The 15654-nt window shown below is 50.3% G+C and overlaps 1 protein-coding gene across 2 annotated transcripts in view; it reads left to right on the top strand.

Moving 5' to 3' along the window:
* The window catches only part of ATP8B2 (ATPase phospholipid transporting 8B2), a 107927-nt gene that overhangs the window by 61528 nt on the left and 30745 nt on the right, over window positions 1-15654 (top strand). For both annotated transcript variants that reach the window (XM_033923723.1, XM_033923724.1), the window contains exons 16-21: window positions 5037-5225; window positions 5697-5812; window positions 5910-6074; window positions 6905-7016; window positions 8341-8446; window positions 14372-14516. In XM_033923723.1, coding sequence (XP_033779614.1) covers window positions 5037-5225; window positions 5697-5812; window positions 5910-6074; window positions 6905-7016; window positions 8341-8446; window positions 14372-14516 — 833 coding nt within the window. The remainder of the gene's footprint in view (window positions 1-5036; window positions 5226-5696; window positions 5813-5909; window positions 6075-6904; window positions 7017-8340; window positions 8447-14371; window positions 14517-15654) is intronic.

Below are 15654 nucleotides of genomic sequence, written 5' to 3'. Positions count from 1 at the left end.
CCTCGACGTAGTATGCGGCTGGGTGCCTCGACGTCGTCTAAGGCTTTGTGCTTTGATTTCTGACTCACTGTCGACTGGGGCTTGGGGTCTCGATGTCGACTGAGGCTGTGTGTCTTTGTACCTTCAACGTCGGCTGCGGCCGTGTGCTCCGCGTCATTTGACGCTGGTGCTTTGACGTCGCCTGAGGCTTGTGCCTCGACGTCGACTGAGGCTGAGGGCCTCATCGTCGGCTGGAGCTCGGTGCCTCGTCGTTGCTGAGGCTTCGTGCCGTCGACGGAAGCTTTGTGCCTTGACGTCACTTGGGCCGTTTTACCTCGGCAGCGGCTGAGGTATTGGGCCTCGGCGTCGACTGCGGGTTTGCGCCTCGGCGTCTCCAGCTCCGGTTTGAGAGGCTTCCCCGCTTTCTCTTCGGTTCATTCCGGGCAGCCGTGACGGAATCTTGTTGTGCGGAGTTTGGTTTCCTGGAGGAGACTCTCTCCCTGCTCCGGCTCTATTGCTCCCGCCATGCGTCATCTCGCTTGGCGCAGAGTGTGGCTGAGGATCCGAACCTCCAGGGTCGTCTCGCCGCTTTTACTTGCGTGAGTTCTGCGCTTCTTCAGGCCTCTCTTGCGGTGGCCACTAACCGCCTCTCAGACCGCGACCGGTCCTTCGCCCCTCGGGACGCCTCCAGCTAAATCCCGTCTGCCTTGGTGGGTTGGTCTCCTTCTCCGGAGGGGCCCTCTGGATACCTTTCTTGTGTTATCTCGGCCTCCTTCGCAGCAGCCGCAATAGCTGCAGCAGCGCCGGGTTAGGGTTCAGCCGCCGGCTTCGGCGACTCCTGGCCGTCCTTTTGACTATTCTCGCATAGCCTCTGGGTTGCTCCCCTTCTGGGGATTCCTCCCCTCCCTTCGGGAGGGGTGTCTCTGTGTCTACGCACCGGGAGTATTGCCTCTCTTCTGTCGGTTGGGCATTCCCATCCTCCCTTCTGCGTCTAGTCCTGGCCCTTCGTGACCTGCACTAGTTTCTAGTACGGGAGTGGGTCAGACTCTGCCCACCCCGGTCTCGGGAGTCCGTCGGGGCGGACCTGGACCCAGTTTGTCTGCGCTCCTTCTTGTCTCGGCCTCAGGGGGAGGCCCTTGTTTGTTTATGCCGGAAGGTGGCCCCTCTGTCCTCGGTCCGCCTCCGGTCTTTTCTGCCTCTGCCTCGGCAGGCTGCCTGTCGGCGCTTGAGTCAGCTGGTGTCTCAGCGGTCTTCGGCCTCGGCTGAGCTGTTGCTGATCCTTTTTGGATCAGGGGTCTCCACGGTGATGTCCCGCTGTTCGTCTGGTTTCATCTTCGTGTTCCCCGCTGGACCCGAGCATCTCAGTGATGGCAGGATCGGGATCCCGCTTCCCAGCACATTGTGGTGCCTCCCTCCTGGACACGCTCGTTTCGTTGGTGGGCCACCACTTCGTATCCCTGCATCAGAAGGTTCTGCCGATGGACTCCTCGGCATGGGCTTAGGGGTGCACCTCGACGGCCTTCGGACTCAGGGTCCTTGGTCGGGTGCAGACTGTCGCAGCCGCATCAATCTGATGGAGCTCCGGGCCATTTACAATGCCGTGGTGGATTTTCGTTATGGGTTGCAAGATTGCGGGGTCCTGGTGCGTCCCGACATCTCGGTGGCGTTATTCTGTGACCAAGCCAGGGTGTACAGGTTCCCTGTTACTTTGCAGGGAAGCCCTTCGTCATTGGCAGGGGACGTTACACCACTGCTTCTTTCTTCGGGCGGTGTTTTTCCAGGGCGTGCAGCATTGTCTGTTGGACACGTTGAGTCGCCCTTTTCGACCGCATGAATGGTTGCTCCATTCTCGGACTCTGCGGCATGTGGTTGTTCGGTGGGGAACCCAACAGGTAGTTCTGTTCGCTTCGCCTCTCACTCACTAGTTGCCTCGATATTGCTCGAGGATGTTCTCCCGGGTTCGCATCGAGGTGGATGCTTTCCTTCTCGATGGAATGGGCAGGTTCCTCTATGCGTTCCCTCCCTTTACTCTGATTCTCGGGTCTTTGATATACCTCCTGTCGGTCTGCGCCACCAGGATCTTGATGGCTCCGCTGTGGCCCTGGCGGCCATGGTTCTCCCTGCTCCTCCAGCGTGTCAGGGAGACTCAGCTTCTACCTATGTTCCCGTCTCTGCTGTCTCAGTGTTGCGGTTTCTGTTGCATTCCAATCTGCAGTCTCTACACTTATCAGCTTGGTTCCTCGCAACGTGCCTCCCTCCTTCTGTTTCTCTCAGTCGGTGGGGGTGTTCTCGAGGCCTCTCGAAAGATCTCCACTCGGCAATGCTTTTCCCAGATATGGTCCTGATTTGCTGAGTGGTGTGCTGAGCACCGCATGGATTCGCTCTCTGCCTCCTTGCCTTCAGTGCTGAATTTTCTGTTGCACTTGTCTCGGTCTGGTCTCAAATCTACATCTATTCGAGTCCACCTCTGTGCTTTTGCTGCCTTTCTTCGGCCGCTAAATGGGACGCTGCTCTCCGTCCACCAGATGGTTTCCCGTTTTATGAGGGATTTCTTCATTGTACATCCCTCCGGTGGTTTGGGATCTTTGTGTGTTCCTGGCTCAATTGGTGATACCTCCATTTGATTCCATTGATGAAGCTCTTTTGAATTACTTCACCTGGCAGGTGGGTTTCCTGGTTGCTCTCACGTCTGCTCGCAGAGTCAGTGAGCTGCAAGCTCTGGTTGCGGACCTGTCTTTTCCTGTATTTCATCATGACACGGTGGTCCTGCGTACTCAACCCCAGTTCTTGTCCAGGGTGGTTTCGGACTTTCCTTTCGATCTTTCCATTGTTCTTCCGGTCTTTTTTCCGAAGCCCCACTCGCCTCCTAGTGAGGTGGCGCTTCACACAATTGACTGTCAGAGGGCGTTGGCTTTTTGTCTTCAACGCACTCAGTCTCCTTGGACGGTTCCTCAATTCTTTTTGTCCTTCGACCCTAATTGGTTGGGACGCCCAGTTTCCAAGCGCACCTTGTCCAACTGGTTGGCTGCTTGTTTTTCCTTTTGCTACGCTCAGGCTGGTCTCGCGCTGCATTGCCGAGTCACGGGACATAAAGGCCGAGCGATGGCGGCTTCTGTAGCTTTCCTCAGGTCGACGCCTATCGAGGAGATTTGCAAGGCTGCCACTTGGTCTTCGGTTCATACTTTCACCTCCCACTACTGCCTGGATACTCTGTCCAGGAGCGACGGCCGGTTTGGCCAGTCGGTTTTGCGTAATCTGTTTTCTTGTATTGCCAACTTCCCTCCGTCCCTTTTTGGTTAGCTTGGAGGTCACCCACATGTGAGAATATGCTGCCTGCTTGTCCTGGGATAAAGCACAGTTACTTACCGTAACAGGTGTTATCCAGGGACAGCAGGCAGATATTCTCACAACCCGCCCGCCTCCCCGAGGTTGGCTTCTTTGCTAGCTATCTGAACTGAGGACCATGAGGAGGGTATGCGCCCTCTAGTGGATCAGGAAGGCACACACATGCGTGGTGCAGTGTGCAAACTTGAAACTTCAATCAAGTTTGCTTGAAAAGCTGTCCGCGCTGGGGCTCCGTGGATGACGTCACCCACATGTGAGAATATCTGCCTGCTGTCCCTGGATAACACCTGTTACGGTAAGTAACTGTGCTTTTTATCACTATGGTTACCTGGCCTCTTTCTGCTGAGAATATAAGTCACGTGAATGCATTTTCGTTACTATGGTGACGTTGGCTCCTTTTATATGTGCTGAGAACAACCCGCCCTTCTTTCGCTGCCTGACTGTGTCTGTTATAGGTAAAGGTCTGGTCTCGCTAGAACTTTCTCTGTAACAGGTATTTGTCTTGCGTGAATTTTACTCGCCCCTGGTGAGAGCAACACTACTTCCAAATTTCTTCATTTGCAGGTATGTTCATATTAACATTTCCTTACTTTAGAACGTGGCTTAATGTGTTTAAAGCTATATAAGATGCGTGCTAGAGAGTCCAAGCACCGAACCCTACTGTATTCCACTCGTGACGCTTTTCCAGTCTTGAGTATTGTCCATTTACCCCCACTTTCTGCTTTCTATCCGCCAACCAGTTTTTAATCCACATGAGTATTTCACCCTCGATTCCATAGCTTGCAATTTTTCAAAGTAGTTGTTCATGCGGGACCTTGTCGAACGCCTTCTGAAAATCCAGTTGAGTTGGAAAGTGATAGATTGAGGATGTAACAGATGGAAGAGGTGTGTCGTCTTGCCATAAATCCAGAACAGGTTCTGATACTGGTGTCTACTATTAAATACATTTTTCTTTTCTTTTTACTTTCCTGTGTCATCCTTATACACAATAAGCACTTTTTTTGTTGTAGATGAAAGAGGTGACATTAGGAGAGATGGTGCTGAGTAGACAGGTAGGAATCAGATCAGAGGAACAGGTAGTGAGCTTGAAGGAGGAAAAAAAATCTGCAGTTTCCTCTTCAGTGATTTCAGGAAAGGAAGAAAAGGCTGCTAGGGACGGAGGAGGGTTGGCATAAGTCTATACACACAAGGCATCTAAATCCGCAAGCTATTTCTAAACATTATCATTCTATAGAGTATTGATGACAGAATCTGAGTCTCGTTAAGCCCGTAACAGGGACATCTTGAAAAGCCATGTTTTCAGACTATGTTGAACAGTGTCAAAGGCTTTGCTAAATTCTAAATATACTACATCTAGTGCTTACCCTCTATCTGATTCTCTAGTCACCCAGTCAAAGAAATTGATAGGATTTGTCTGACAAGAACTCTCTCTAGTTGAATTTGTGTTACCTCGGGTCCTGTAATCCATTGGATTCCAGAAAGTTTAATATTTTGTGTTTTAAAAGTATCTCCATTAATTTACTTACCATAGAAATATGGAAGGATGGAGGAGTGCTTTCTGGCTCTTTGGAGTTTGGGAGTAGGCAGGAGTTTCTAGAATCCTTGGTATGTTTAGAGAGTTTGATTTGATTTAAATGATATACCGCTAATTACATAATTGTGTTCAAGTAGTGGGATGTTGTGATGCTTTACTGTCTGCCTCTTTGTTATAGGAAAACTCTACTACAAAGCACAATCCCCTGATGAAGGTGCACTAGTCACTGCGGCCCGAAATTTTGGCTTTGTGTTCCGGTCCCGCACACCAAAGACTATCACTGTTCATGAGATGGGAAAACCAATTACCTACCAGCTTCTAGCCATCCTGGATTTCAACAACCTGAGAAAAAGGATGTCTGTTATTGGTGAGACATGGAAAGAAATAGAGCTACCCTGTGAGAGTTGAGAGTCAAAGGAGAGAGCACTGGGGAGTGAATTGGGAGAACTTGGGTGAGAGCTAGAAATGGAACTTAAAAAAGGTGAGATAGTAAAACTTACATGGAACACGCTTCCGGAGGAGGTGATAGGCCAGAGCACTTTACAGGGGTTCAAGGAAGGTTTGGATAGGTTCCTAGAGGATAGGGGGATTGAGGGGTACAGATAGAACTAGAGGTAGGTTATAAAAGTGGACAAAAACCACTTCACAGGTCACGGACCTGGTGGGCCACCGCGGGAGCGGACCGCTGGGCGAGATGGACCTCTGGTCTGACTCAGTGGAGGCAACTTCTTATGTTCTTATATAAGGAAAGGCTGTGGAGTGATTAAGTGTAAAAGTGATAGGGGAGAAGGGAGAAGATGTAACGGCAGAATTTGATAGGATTTCTGGCCTATTCTAGTGCGTGATCCAGAGGGGAAAATCCGTTTGTATTGTAAAGGAGCTGACACCATCTTGTTTGAGAGACTTCACGCTTCTAACTATGAACTAATGATAGCCACCACAGAACACCTAAATGTGAGTTTTTGGCTTTGTGGGCACCTGCTGGTGATGAGAGTGTCTATCCAGTTGTTCTCTCTCCAGATGTGCCTCACTACTGGCTATTCTTGCACAGGAATATGCTGGAGATGGTCTGCGGACGCTGGTGCTGGCCTATAAGGATCTGGAGGAAGAATACTTTGAAGCTTGGGCAGAAAGACTGCAAGATGCTAGTACAGCCTTGGAGGGTTGTGATGACAAGTTGACTGCAATCTATGAAGAAATTGAACAAGATATGATGGTACACGCTTTTCTTCATTGTGAACGTGCTTATCTTTGTCAGTGTGAAATGTACATGTGACAGTAGTGTGAGGGTAGATGCATCACTGGATATGTCTATATGAGTATTATCGGTTTGCATCTTCTTAAATGTATGATAATCTGGCTGGCACTACTGACATTCATACACAACAAATGGAGAAAAGACCTCAGTGTCTAAAAGGGTACAAAAATACTGCCCAGATAGACAAGCCGCTCTCAAAATACCAACTTTGAGGCAGGCAGACACATCCTTGGTCAAAAACTCCCAGATAAGCGGAAAAATATATTACAAGTTTCAATTGCTTTTATAGAATATCACACTTGTCTTTGCAAAAATGGTGTTCATAGTAGTCTTCATCGTAATGCTGGGGTATAGAAGCGGGAAACAACCCGCACAGTGGCTACAAACTCCTTGCCGCTTGCTGTATATCTCCACAATCTCCAACAGGGCTCCCTGTTTCGCAACCGAGCTTCATCAGGGAATTGAGTGTAAGTTAACCAGCTTCACCTCCTATTGTATGTCAGTAGTGCTAGGAAAATACTTGGATGTAATTTATGAGTATTGAGTGTCTGACATCCATTCTTGTGTGGGAGCTTTTGGTAATCTGGCTGTACATCTTTTTAAGTCAGTATTGGGTGTGTCCTTACAAAGATTGGTTTTCTGTCATCTGTGGTTGTGTGGCTTTGTTTGAGTAGGGAAGCCTTGGCATGGCTCTCACTGAATGTATGTGGGTAGTTTTGTAAATGGTTGGTTATTGATGTGGGTATTGTGTTTACAAGTAGCCCAATGTTCCTTCTGCTGTTTTATAGCTGCTGGGGGCGACAGCTATTGAAGATAAATTGCAAGAGGGAGTGCCTGAAACCATCGCCATCCTGACACTTGCTAACATCAAGATCTGGGTTCTGACTGGAGACAAACAGGGTATTATGCTCCCCAACACACCCTTTCATACTTGTGCCTGAATGTACCACTGAGAAATAGGGGTAGCATTATTCCCTTTGTTTGGACATCCTAAAAACTTCAGTGGGTACAGAATCACTTGTGCAACCTAGAAGTTGGCCTATTCATTGTTAAGTACTTCACATACAGTCCACACATTAACAACCAATGTGTAGAACTAATTGAAAAGCCCCCAAAAATCAGGGACACTTCAGAAAAATCAGAAAACAAACTGAAAATATTTTGGCTGTGCTTACTCCAGCTGACAAGGTTTTGAGCTGACTCCTAAGTTGCTGTCATCTTATGATCTCACAGCATCTCCTTTCCTTACTATTGTTTATAGTTTATTAAAAATTTGATAAAATGCTTTAGATTACATTTCAAAGCGTTGTACAACTAAAATGAAAAATAAATTATGAACAAAAACAATACAGCAACAGACATACTAAGGGGGGGAAGGAATAGAACAAAAAGGGAAGAGTGGGAAAATTACAATTCTTAAAAAAATTAGAAAGAAACAAAGGGAAAAGGATTGGGAAGAGTTTTAAAATTGATAAAAAATAAGAATATATTAAGATTGTATAGGATACATCAAGATTGGATGGGATACCTTAATCATATGCATCTTTAAAAAAAGATTTTAATAAATTACTGTGTTAGACTTGAAGTATTCAATTTCAATAGAAGGATGAACCCTAAATCACAATTAAAGGGATGGTATGATTCAACCTCCCCTAAATACCTTAATATATTGGGTGGCCACGTCGTGAAAAACGAATATAACTGAGGGATTGTGCCCTGAGGAAACCCCCAAAGGGTGAAACATGTTGGCGACTTTATCCCTCTTGGTCAACCACCCATGCTAAGTACATTTACTTTACAACCTAATGAAGCTATTGCTTTTACTTAACTTATCGAATATTTAATATAGCCATTGTAGATATAAATTATCAAACTAGTGACCCGATGACGATAGGGTGCATAAAGCCAAATGTTATGAAAGTTTATTGAACGTTTGGTGGCACTTCTGAGGGCCTGAAAAATCAACATTTATATAGAAGGTATTTAGGGGAGGTTGAATCATACCATCCATTTAATTGTGGTCTTTAAAAAAAGAAGCATTTTCTTTACCTTGCCAGGCATCTAGTTGCTATAAGCAGTAGCTCTTTAAGGAGGGACAGAGGATCAAGAAGACAGTAAAAAAGCAGGAGATACATGCAAGGACCCAGCTTTAAGGGGAGAGGCTGTGACTTCAATCCATTTGTTTGTATGTTTCTAGTCTCAGCATTTCTTCTTCCTCCCTCAGAAACAGCAGTAAATATTGCCTACTCATGCAAGATGCTGACAGATGACATGACTGAGATATTTATTATCACTGGACATACAGTGCTGGAAGTACGGGAAGAGTTGAGGTAAGGGTCTGAAGTAAAGTAGCATCTTTGGGAGCAGAGGGGAGAAATTGAATTGGTGACTCTAGGGGAGCAGAAGAAGTTGAAGGGAAGCAGTGACTTTGGGAGTGGAGGAGGGTCTGAAAGATAGTGATAGATGTTTAGGGAAGCAGCTAAGATTTCCAGCATCCAGGAGTGCCTTACCATTTGATTTCTTTAGCACTCTCCAGACCAGTAGAGGTTAACTTTACGAATGGGTATATATCTAATCATGACCAGCAGGTGGAGACTGAAAACAAAACTTTGGGACAGTATATCCTAGCCCCTCCTCTCTATTTCCCTCAGTCTTCTTTCAGTCTCCAGCAGGTGTTGAGTGATCTGTACCCATCTCTCTTGGTAGGGCTGTTGGAATTTGTTTAGGGGTTTATTGTCCCTGTTTTTGGCCGGACGGAGCTTGGTCGGGCCCTGTTTGGGGGTCCGTCCGACCTCGGGGGTGTCAAACCCGGCGGGTCACGAGCGGGGTCCCTCCCCCCACTTCCTCCACCTCCCCACATTTTTTTAGAGGAGCCTCAGCAGTAAGCCTTGCCCCCTAAGTCAAGCAAGGCATATTGCTTCGAGAGCCTGTGGAGTCTGTTCTGTAAAAATAAAAAAAAAAAAAAAAAAAAAAAAACCTGAGGTAGTGCTGGTCTGAAGGGTTGTTTCCCTTTAAGAAAACTGTATTTTACTGTATTTTTTCATGTAACCAGCACTTTTTTATAGCTAGGTCGCGTCTGGAGCAATTGTGCCCTTCTCCGGGGGAGTAGGCCACAATTTTAGTCCAGCCGCGAGGCACTCGCGGCCGGCCTGAACTCGGCGGTTTGGGTCGGTGAGGTGGTGGAGCTCCGTCGGCAGCGGCTGCAGGCGCCCAGAGCTCCCCGCCGATGGTGCCTCGCGAGTCGGCTTGGAGCAGTGGGGAAGCCCGGTCTTCCACAACCGCCCACGGAGGGATTCCCCGAAGGATTCCCTCTCAGCTGGTTTTTTGACAGCTGATGCCGGCTTGCCTGTCTTAGCGGCTGGGACTGTTCAGTCTTCTCAGCCGCTACAGGCCATGGAGGGAGCATTTTTGGCGGGAACTTCGCCATTTTCTTTGTCTGGCCCCTCCATTTTGTCTGCAACCTCAGGTGACCTTCCCCCTGTATGGCGAACACAGGGGCAGGTTTCAGCTTGGACCCCTGCTGGGGCAGGGAGTCCCTGGGGACCCCCAGGGGTTTTTTGCCCCCAATTTATTTTCTTTCTTTGTGCGGACTTTTGGGGGTCCCACGTGCGCCTGGGGGGTTTCGGGGGGGGTTTCCCTCCGCGCCCCCTATGGCTTTGCCTCCCTCTTTTCGTTTGGCGTCCCCTCTTCCTCCTCCCTCATCCAAGCGCCCGCGGGGGGGCTTGGATTGCGAATTGGTGGGCGGAGGAGCGTGTTGGCCTGGTTGAGGACCTGGCTGCTTTGGCGGGCTTCCAGGATCCTCTAGAGGGGACGCCTGTTGGCAGCGGGGCGGCGGGTTTCCCGTCTTCCAGAGCGGATGCGTCCGTGGTGCGCTTTTTTATTCAGAGGGATGAGCTTTTAGACCTGTGTAGCAGGTCTCCTTGGTGCTGCATTTTTGCAGTGGCGCCGCCGGAGACCCCGCGTATGGGGGCCCCTCTGCTTCAGGGGGTCTGTCCTGGTTCCCGCTCTTTTCCTGTGCGTCAGGATTTGCGGGATTTTGTGTTGGCGCAGTGGCCTATGGGCGCAGTTTCGTTTGGTGTGCGCCTTGGCTCTTGGGTATCCCGTCCCGGAGGGAGGTAGGGCTACCTTAATTTCGCCAATGGGGAACGCGGTGGTCTCGGCACTTCCTAAGCGGCATACCGTGCCTGTTATGGACGGTTCTGCTCTTAAGGTCTCGGAGGCGCGTGCGTTAGAGACTCTTCTTAAGTATGATTTTGATGTCTCTGCCTTTGGGGTCCAGGCGGCTGTTTGTGGGGAGCTAGTCGCTCGCGCCGTGTTTCGGTGGGCTGAGCGTGTCCTGGATCGGGAGTCTGATGACTGGTCTCTAGTGGATCAGGAGGTAGCGAAGATTGCGATGGCTGCCTCGTTCCTCTCAGATGCTCTTTATGACTTGGTGCGGATTTCGGCTAAGTCTATGGCATGGCCGCGCGGCGTATTTTGTGGCTGCGCGCTTGGGCGGCGGATTCTGCGTCCAAAGCTAAGTTTACTAAAGTTCCCTTTAGGGGGTCTTTTTGTTTGGAGAGGAATTAGATGAGTTGATTCAGACTCTGACGGACTCGAAGGTGCCCCGTCTGCCTGAGGACCGTGCCCGCCCTGCGTCTAGGTGTGGGGCTGCCCGGGGGCGTTTGCGGGAATTTCGCAAGTATCGCCAGGGGCGTGGGGCTGCTTCTTTCCCGGCTCAGGGTTTTTCCCGGGGTCGGTTCTTCCAGCGCATGCAGCCCTTTCGGGGGGCCCGTCGGGGGGCAGGGAATCCCTCCGCCGGTTCCCCCGCTTCCCGTCCTGCGCAATGACTCCTTGCCGGCGCCCCCTTTGGTTCCGGTGGGGGCCCGGCTGCGCAAATTTTTCCCCAAATGGGCCGAGATCGCGTCCGATCAGTGGGTCCTTGAGGTGGTGCGGGACGGTTACGCTCTGGAGTTTACCCGCTCTCTGCCGGACTTTTTCCTCGCTTCTCCATGTCAGACTCCATGGAAGACGCAGGCTTTTCGTCAGACCCTTCAGCGTTTGCTAGATCTCGAGGCAGTGGTGCCGGTGTCCCCTACGGAGTGGGGCACCGGCAGGTACTCCATTTACTTTGTGGTGGCCATAAAGGAGGGGACCTTTCGGCCCATCCTGGATGTCTCTCGATCTGACGGAGGCCTACTTGCAGGTTCCAATTCGGGCCTCTCATCAGCACTTCCTTCGCTTTGCGATCTTGGGGCGGCACTTTCAGTTCTGTGCGCTTCCCTTTGGTCTGGCCACGGCTCCTCGGACGTTCACCATGGTAATGGTGGTCGTCGCGGCAGCCTTGCGGTCGGTGGGCATCCTGGTTCTCCCCTACCTGGACGACTGGTTGATTCGGGCAAAGTCGTTGCAGGAGAGCTCCCGGGTTACGGCTCGGGTGGTGGAGTTTCTCCGGTCGCTGGGCTGATTGGTCAACCTTTCCAAGAGTCGGTTGGTCCCGGCTCAGCGTCTGGAGTGCCTTGGGGTTATGTTCGACATCTCCTTGGGGAAGGTCTTCCTTCCAGAGGCCCGGGTGAGCAAATTGCAATCTCAGATTCGCCTGCTTTTGGCGTCCCGGGGTCCTCGGGCGCGAGATTTCCTCCAAGTCCTGGGGTCAATGGCGGCGTCCCTGGACGTGGTGAGGTGGGCGCGGGCCCACATGCGTCCTCTTCAGTATGCTCTGCTCCGGAGGTGGTCTCCCCGGAGGCAAGATTTGGATGTTCCGGTTCCCCTGCGAGGCTTGGCGCGCTGCATTCTGCGCTGGTGGCTCCGGACCCCTCACCTGGTTCAGGGGGTGGGTCTGGATCTCCCGCAGTGGACGGTGCTCCTTACGGATGCGAGTCTCCTCGGTTGGGGGGCTCAGTTTATGGGCCACTCAGCTCGGGGCACCTGGTCCGCGGAGGAGGCCTCCTGGTCGATCAACGAGTTGGAGACCAGAGCGGTCAGGCTGGCGCTGTTAGCTTTCCACTCCCTTTTGCTGGGCAAGTCGGTCAGAGTCCTGTCGGACAATGCCACGGCGGTGGCTTATGTCAATCGTCAGGGGGGCACCAAGAGCACTCCTGTGGCGCAGGAGGCGGCTCGGCTCATGGTTTGGGCGGAGTCCCATCTTCTGGACCTCTCGGCTTCTCATATAGCCGGGGTAGAAAATGTTCAGGCAGACTTCCTCAGTCGTCACTTCCTGGATCCAGGAGAGTGGTTTCTCGGCGCCGGAGCGTTTCGGTTGATAGTGCAAGATTGGGGGCAGCCCCTGATGGACCTGATGGCCACGAGTGGCAACGCCAAAGTGCCCCGCTTCTTCAGTCGTCGCAGGGAAGGGCTGGCCGAGGGTCTGGATGCTCTGGTCCAGCCGTGGCCAACGGAGGGGCTGTTGTATGTGTTCCCTCCTTGGCCGCTGGTGGGCAGAGTGCTTCTTCGCATTGTTCACCATCCTGGTTTGGTGGTGCTGGTGGCGCCGGATTGGCCTCGCCGTCCGTGGTATGCGGATCTGGTGAGGCACCTGGTAGCGGATCCTCTTCCTCTGCCTCTCTCGGACGACCTTCTGATGCAGGGTCCCATTCCCATGTTCGACCCGTCTCCCTTCTGTCTTACGGCGTGGCTCTTGAAAGGGGTCGCCTTAGCAAGAAGGGATATTCAGACAAGGTGATCTCTACACTGTTGGGGTCCCGGAGGCTTTCTACCTCTCGGGCTTATGTGCGGGTTTGGCGTCTCTTTGAGGAATGGTGTCGGGCGCGGGGAGTGACCTCTTTTCGCGCTTCTCTGCCTAACATTCTGGAGTTCTTGCAGGATGGCCTGGATAGAGGCCTGGCTTGGTCTTCTCTCCGGGTTCATATTGCGGCCCTGTCGGCCTTTCGAGGGTTGGTGTCAGGTCAGCGTTTATCGGCTCTTCCTGATGTGATTCGGTTTTTGCGGGCGGCCAAGTTGCTTAGGCCTCCCCTACGGCCCTCGGTTCCCTCTTGGGATCTTAATCTGGTTCTCTCTGTTTTGGTGCGTCCGCCTTTCGAGCCCTTGGACGACTGTTCTTTGAAGGACCTTTCTTTGAAGGCGGTCTTTTTGGTGGCCATTACTTCTGCTAGGCGTGTTTCTGAGCTGCAGGCTTTCTCTTGTAGGGCTCCCTTCTTGGAGTTTTCTAGGGAGCGGGTCGTCTTGCGGCCTGTTCCTTCCTTTCTGCCGAAGGTTGTTTCTCCTTTTCATGTCAATCAATCGGTGGTTCTCCCGGTCTTGGGTGGTCGGGAGGGCTCTTCTGAGCAACGGCAGCTGCGCAAGTTGGATGTCGGTCGGGTCCTTCGCTCTTATGTGCAGCGGACCCAGGAATTCCGGAAGTCCGATCATCTCTTTGTCCTCCTGGCGGGTCCTCGTCGGGGAGCGGGCGCTTCTAAGGCTACTATTGCGCGCTGGATCAAGGAGACGATTGCTTCCGCTTATCTTCTGAAACAGCAGCCTGTTCCGGAGTTTCTCAAGGCTCATTCCACTCGGGGTCAGGCGGCTTCTTGGGCTGAGTCGTCGCTCGTGCCTCCAGTGGATATTTGTAAGGCTGTGGTTTGGTCCTCCTTGCATTCCTTTGTTCGTCATTATCGGGTTGATGTGCAGGCGCGTCGGGACGCGGTGTTCGGTGAGCGTGTACTGGTATCGGCCCTTCGGGGGTCCCGCCCGTGAGAGGGACTGCTTTGGTACGTCCCATTCGTAAAGTTAACCTCTACTGGTCTGGAGAGTGCTAAAGAAGGAGAAATTAGGTTCTTACCTGCTAATTTACTTTCTTTTAGCTTCTCCAGACCAGTAGAGGTCCCCACCCTGTCTGTTGTTGTTGTTGTTGGGGCTGTTGCGCGGGCAGTTTTTGGTTTTTGCTGCGGGTTCTAGTATTTTTCTAGGGCCGGGGAGAATTGAAGAACAGCGGCTGTGGCTCGGCTGGCTTAGCTGGCGAGCTGTGGGGACATTCTTCCTTCGGGAATTTCTCCTCTGCATTTTCCAACAGCATTTTGGGTATGTTATTTGTTACTCCTTTTGGAGTATTGTTTTTTTCTCTCTGTTGTTTTCCAGTTCTTGGTTCTGCTTGGCTATTCGGCAGACTGAGGGAAATAGAGAGGAGGGGCTAGGATATACTGTCCCAAAGTTTTGTTTTCAGTCTCCACCTGCTGGTCATGATTAGATATATACCCATTCGTAAAGTTAACCTCTACTGGTCTGGAGAAGCTAAAAGAAAGTAAATTAGCAGGTAAGAACCTAATTTCTCCTTCTTTCAGGCAAGCACAGGTGAAAATGATAGATACCTGTCAATCTGTTGAAAATGGGTTTTCCTACCCAGAGAAAGTGTCGTCATCCCAGATCACTTCTATACTGGAAGCTGTCACTGGAGAGTATGCCTTGGTCATTAATGGGCATAGCCTGGTAAGAGACCTGTCGCTAGTCAAGTAATACTAACATATGCACTTCTATAAGAGACATGTATGGTGCTTGTGTCTGGCACATGAGGAGGTGTGTGATTGTCATATCTGCTTTTTAGGACTCTTGTTTTTCCTTTGGATTTTCACAGAAATGTAGAACATCCTTAATACTTGCTCAGCTTTACATTACATTACATTACTGGCTTATATTCCGCCTGTATCTTGCAGTTCTAAGCGGATTACATTAGAAAGATAGCTGGACATTTCCAGGAAGAGAAATACAATTAAAGAAGTTGGACCTAGTAAAACAAAAAAGATAGCTGGACTTTTCCAGTAAAAGGAATGCAATTGAAGGCGTAAGTGTCAGTTTCGTAAAATGTAAGGATGGTTGCACCCCCACAATGTTAGGTTGGAGGGGTTAAGTGAAATGTGCACTGACAGACGCCAGGTCCCAGGTTCAGTTCCCTCACAGATGACTCACCAGAAAGAAGAATAAAGAAGGCATAGCCAGAGGTGTTTGCATAAAGAATATATTATAGAAATAGCCTTACAGAAAAGCAATATTTATAATCATTACAATTAAGCATTACAATTAAATAGAGAGCATAGCAGTTTCCCTGCCTTACAGAGGTCAGAGGCAAAGAGGGACATAGAAGCTTGCAGTTCTAGGAAGCTTCGTGTTCCATAGATAAAGGGAAGGATAGACAGAGAGAGGAAGAGCCAAGACAGAACCAGAGTGCCAAGCAAAGAGCCAAGAGATAGATAGCTAGATAGAAAGAGAGAGAGAGAGCCAAGACCCCTCTCATGATAGCTTGATAGAAAAAGAGACACTGATAGCTCCATAGAAAAAGAGAGAGATATTGATAGAGCAGAGAGCAGGCTTTTATACCTTGGAATCTTATTCTGACTAGAGAAAATATTGTATCTCCCAGTATCTTTCTGTTTAGAACTTGCAAACTGTTTGAAACAATGGTTAATTTAATTGACAAAGGAGGGTGTAATACCTGCAAGCATGGTGATGGGATTAGGTCTCTGGCTTCTTTGTTTCTTGATCTGTGCACTTGGACCTAAGCACCCTCTTAATCAGACATTAACACCTTTTAGCTAGTCATGATTCAATCAGGGAAACTTAAAACAGTTTC

The sequence above is a fragment of the Geotrypetes seraphini genome, chromosome 16, assembly GCF_902459505.1.
Source record: "Geotrypetes seraphini chromosome 16, aGeoSer1.1, whole genome shotgun sequence".
Lineage (NCBI taxonomy): Eukaryota > Metazoa > Chordata > Amphibia > Gymnophiona > Dermophiidae > Geotrypetes > Geotrypetes seraphini.
This window is presented reverse-complemented; position numbering and strand designations above follow the sequence as displayed.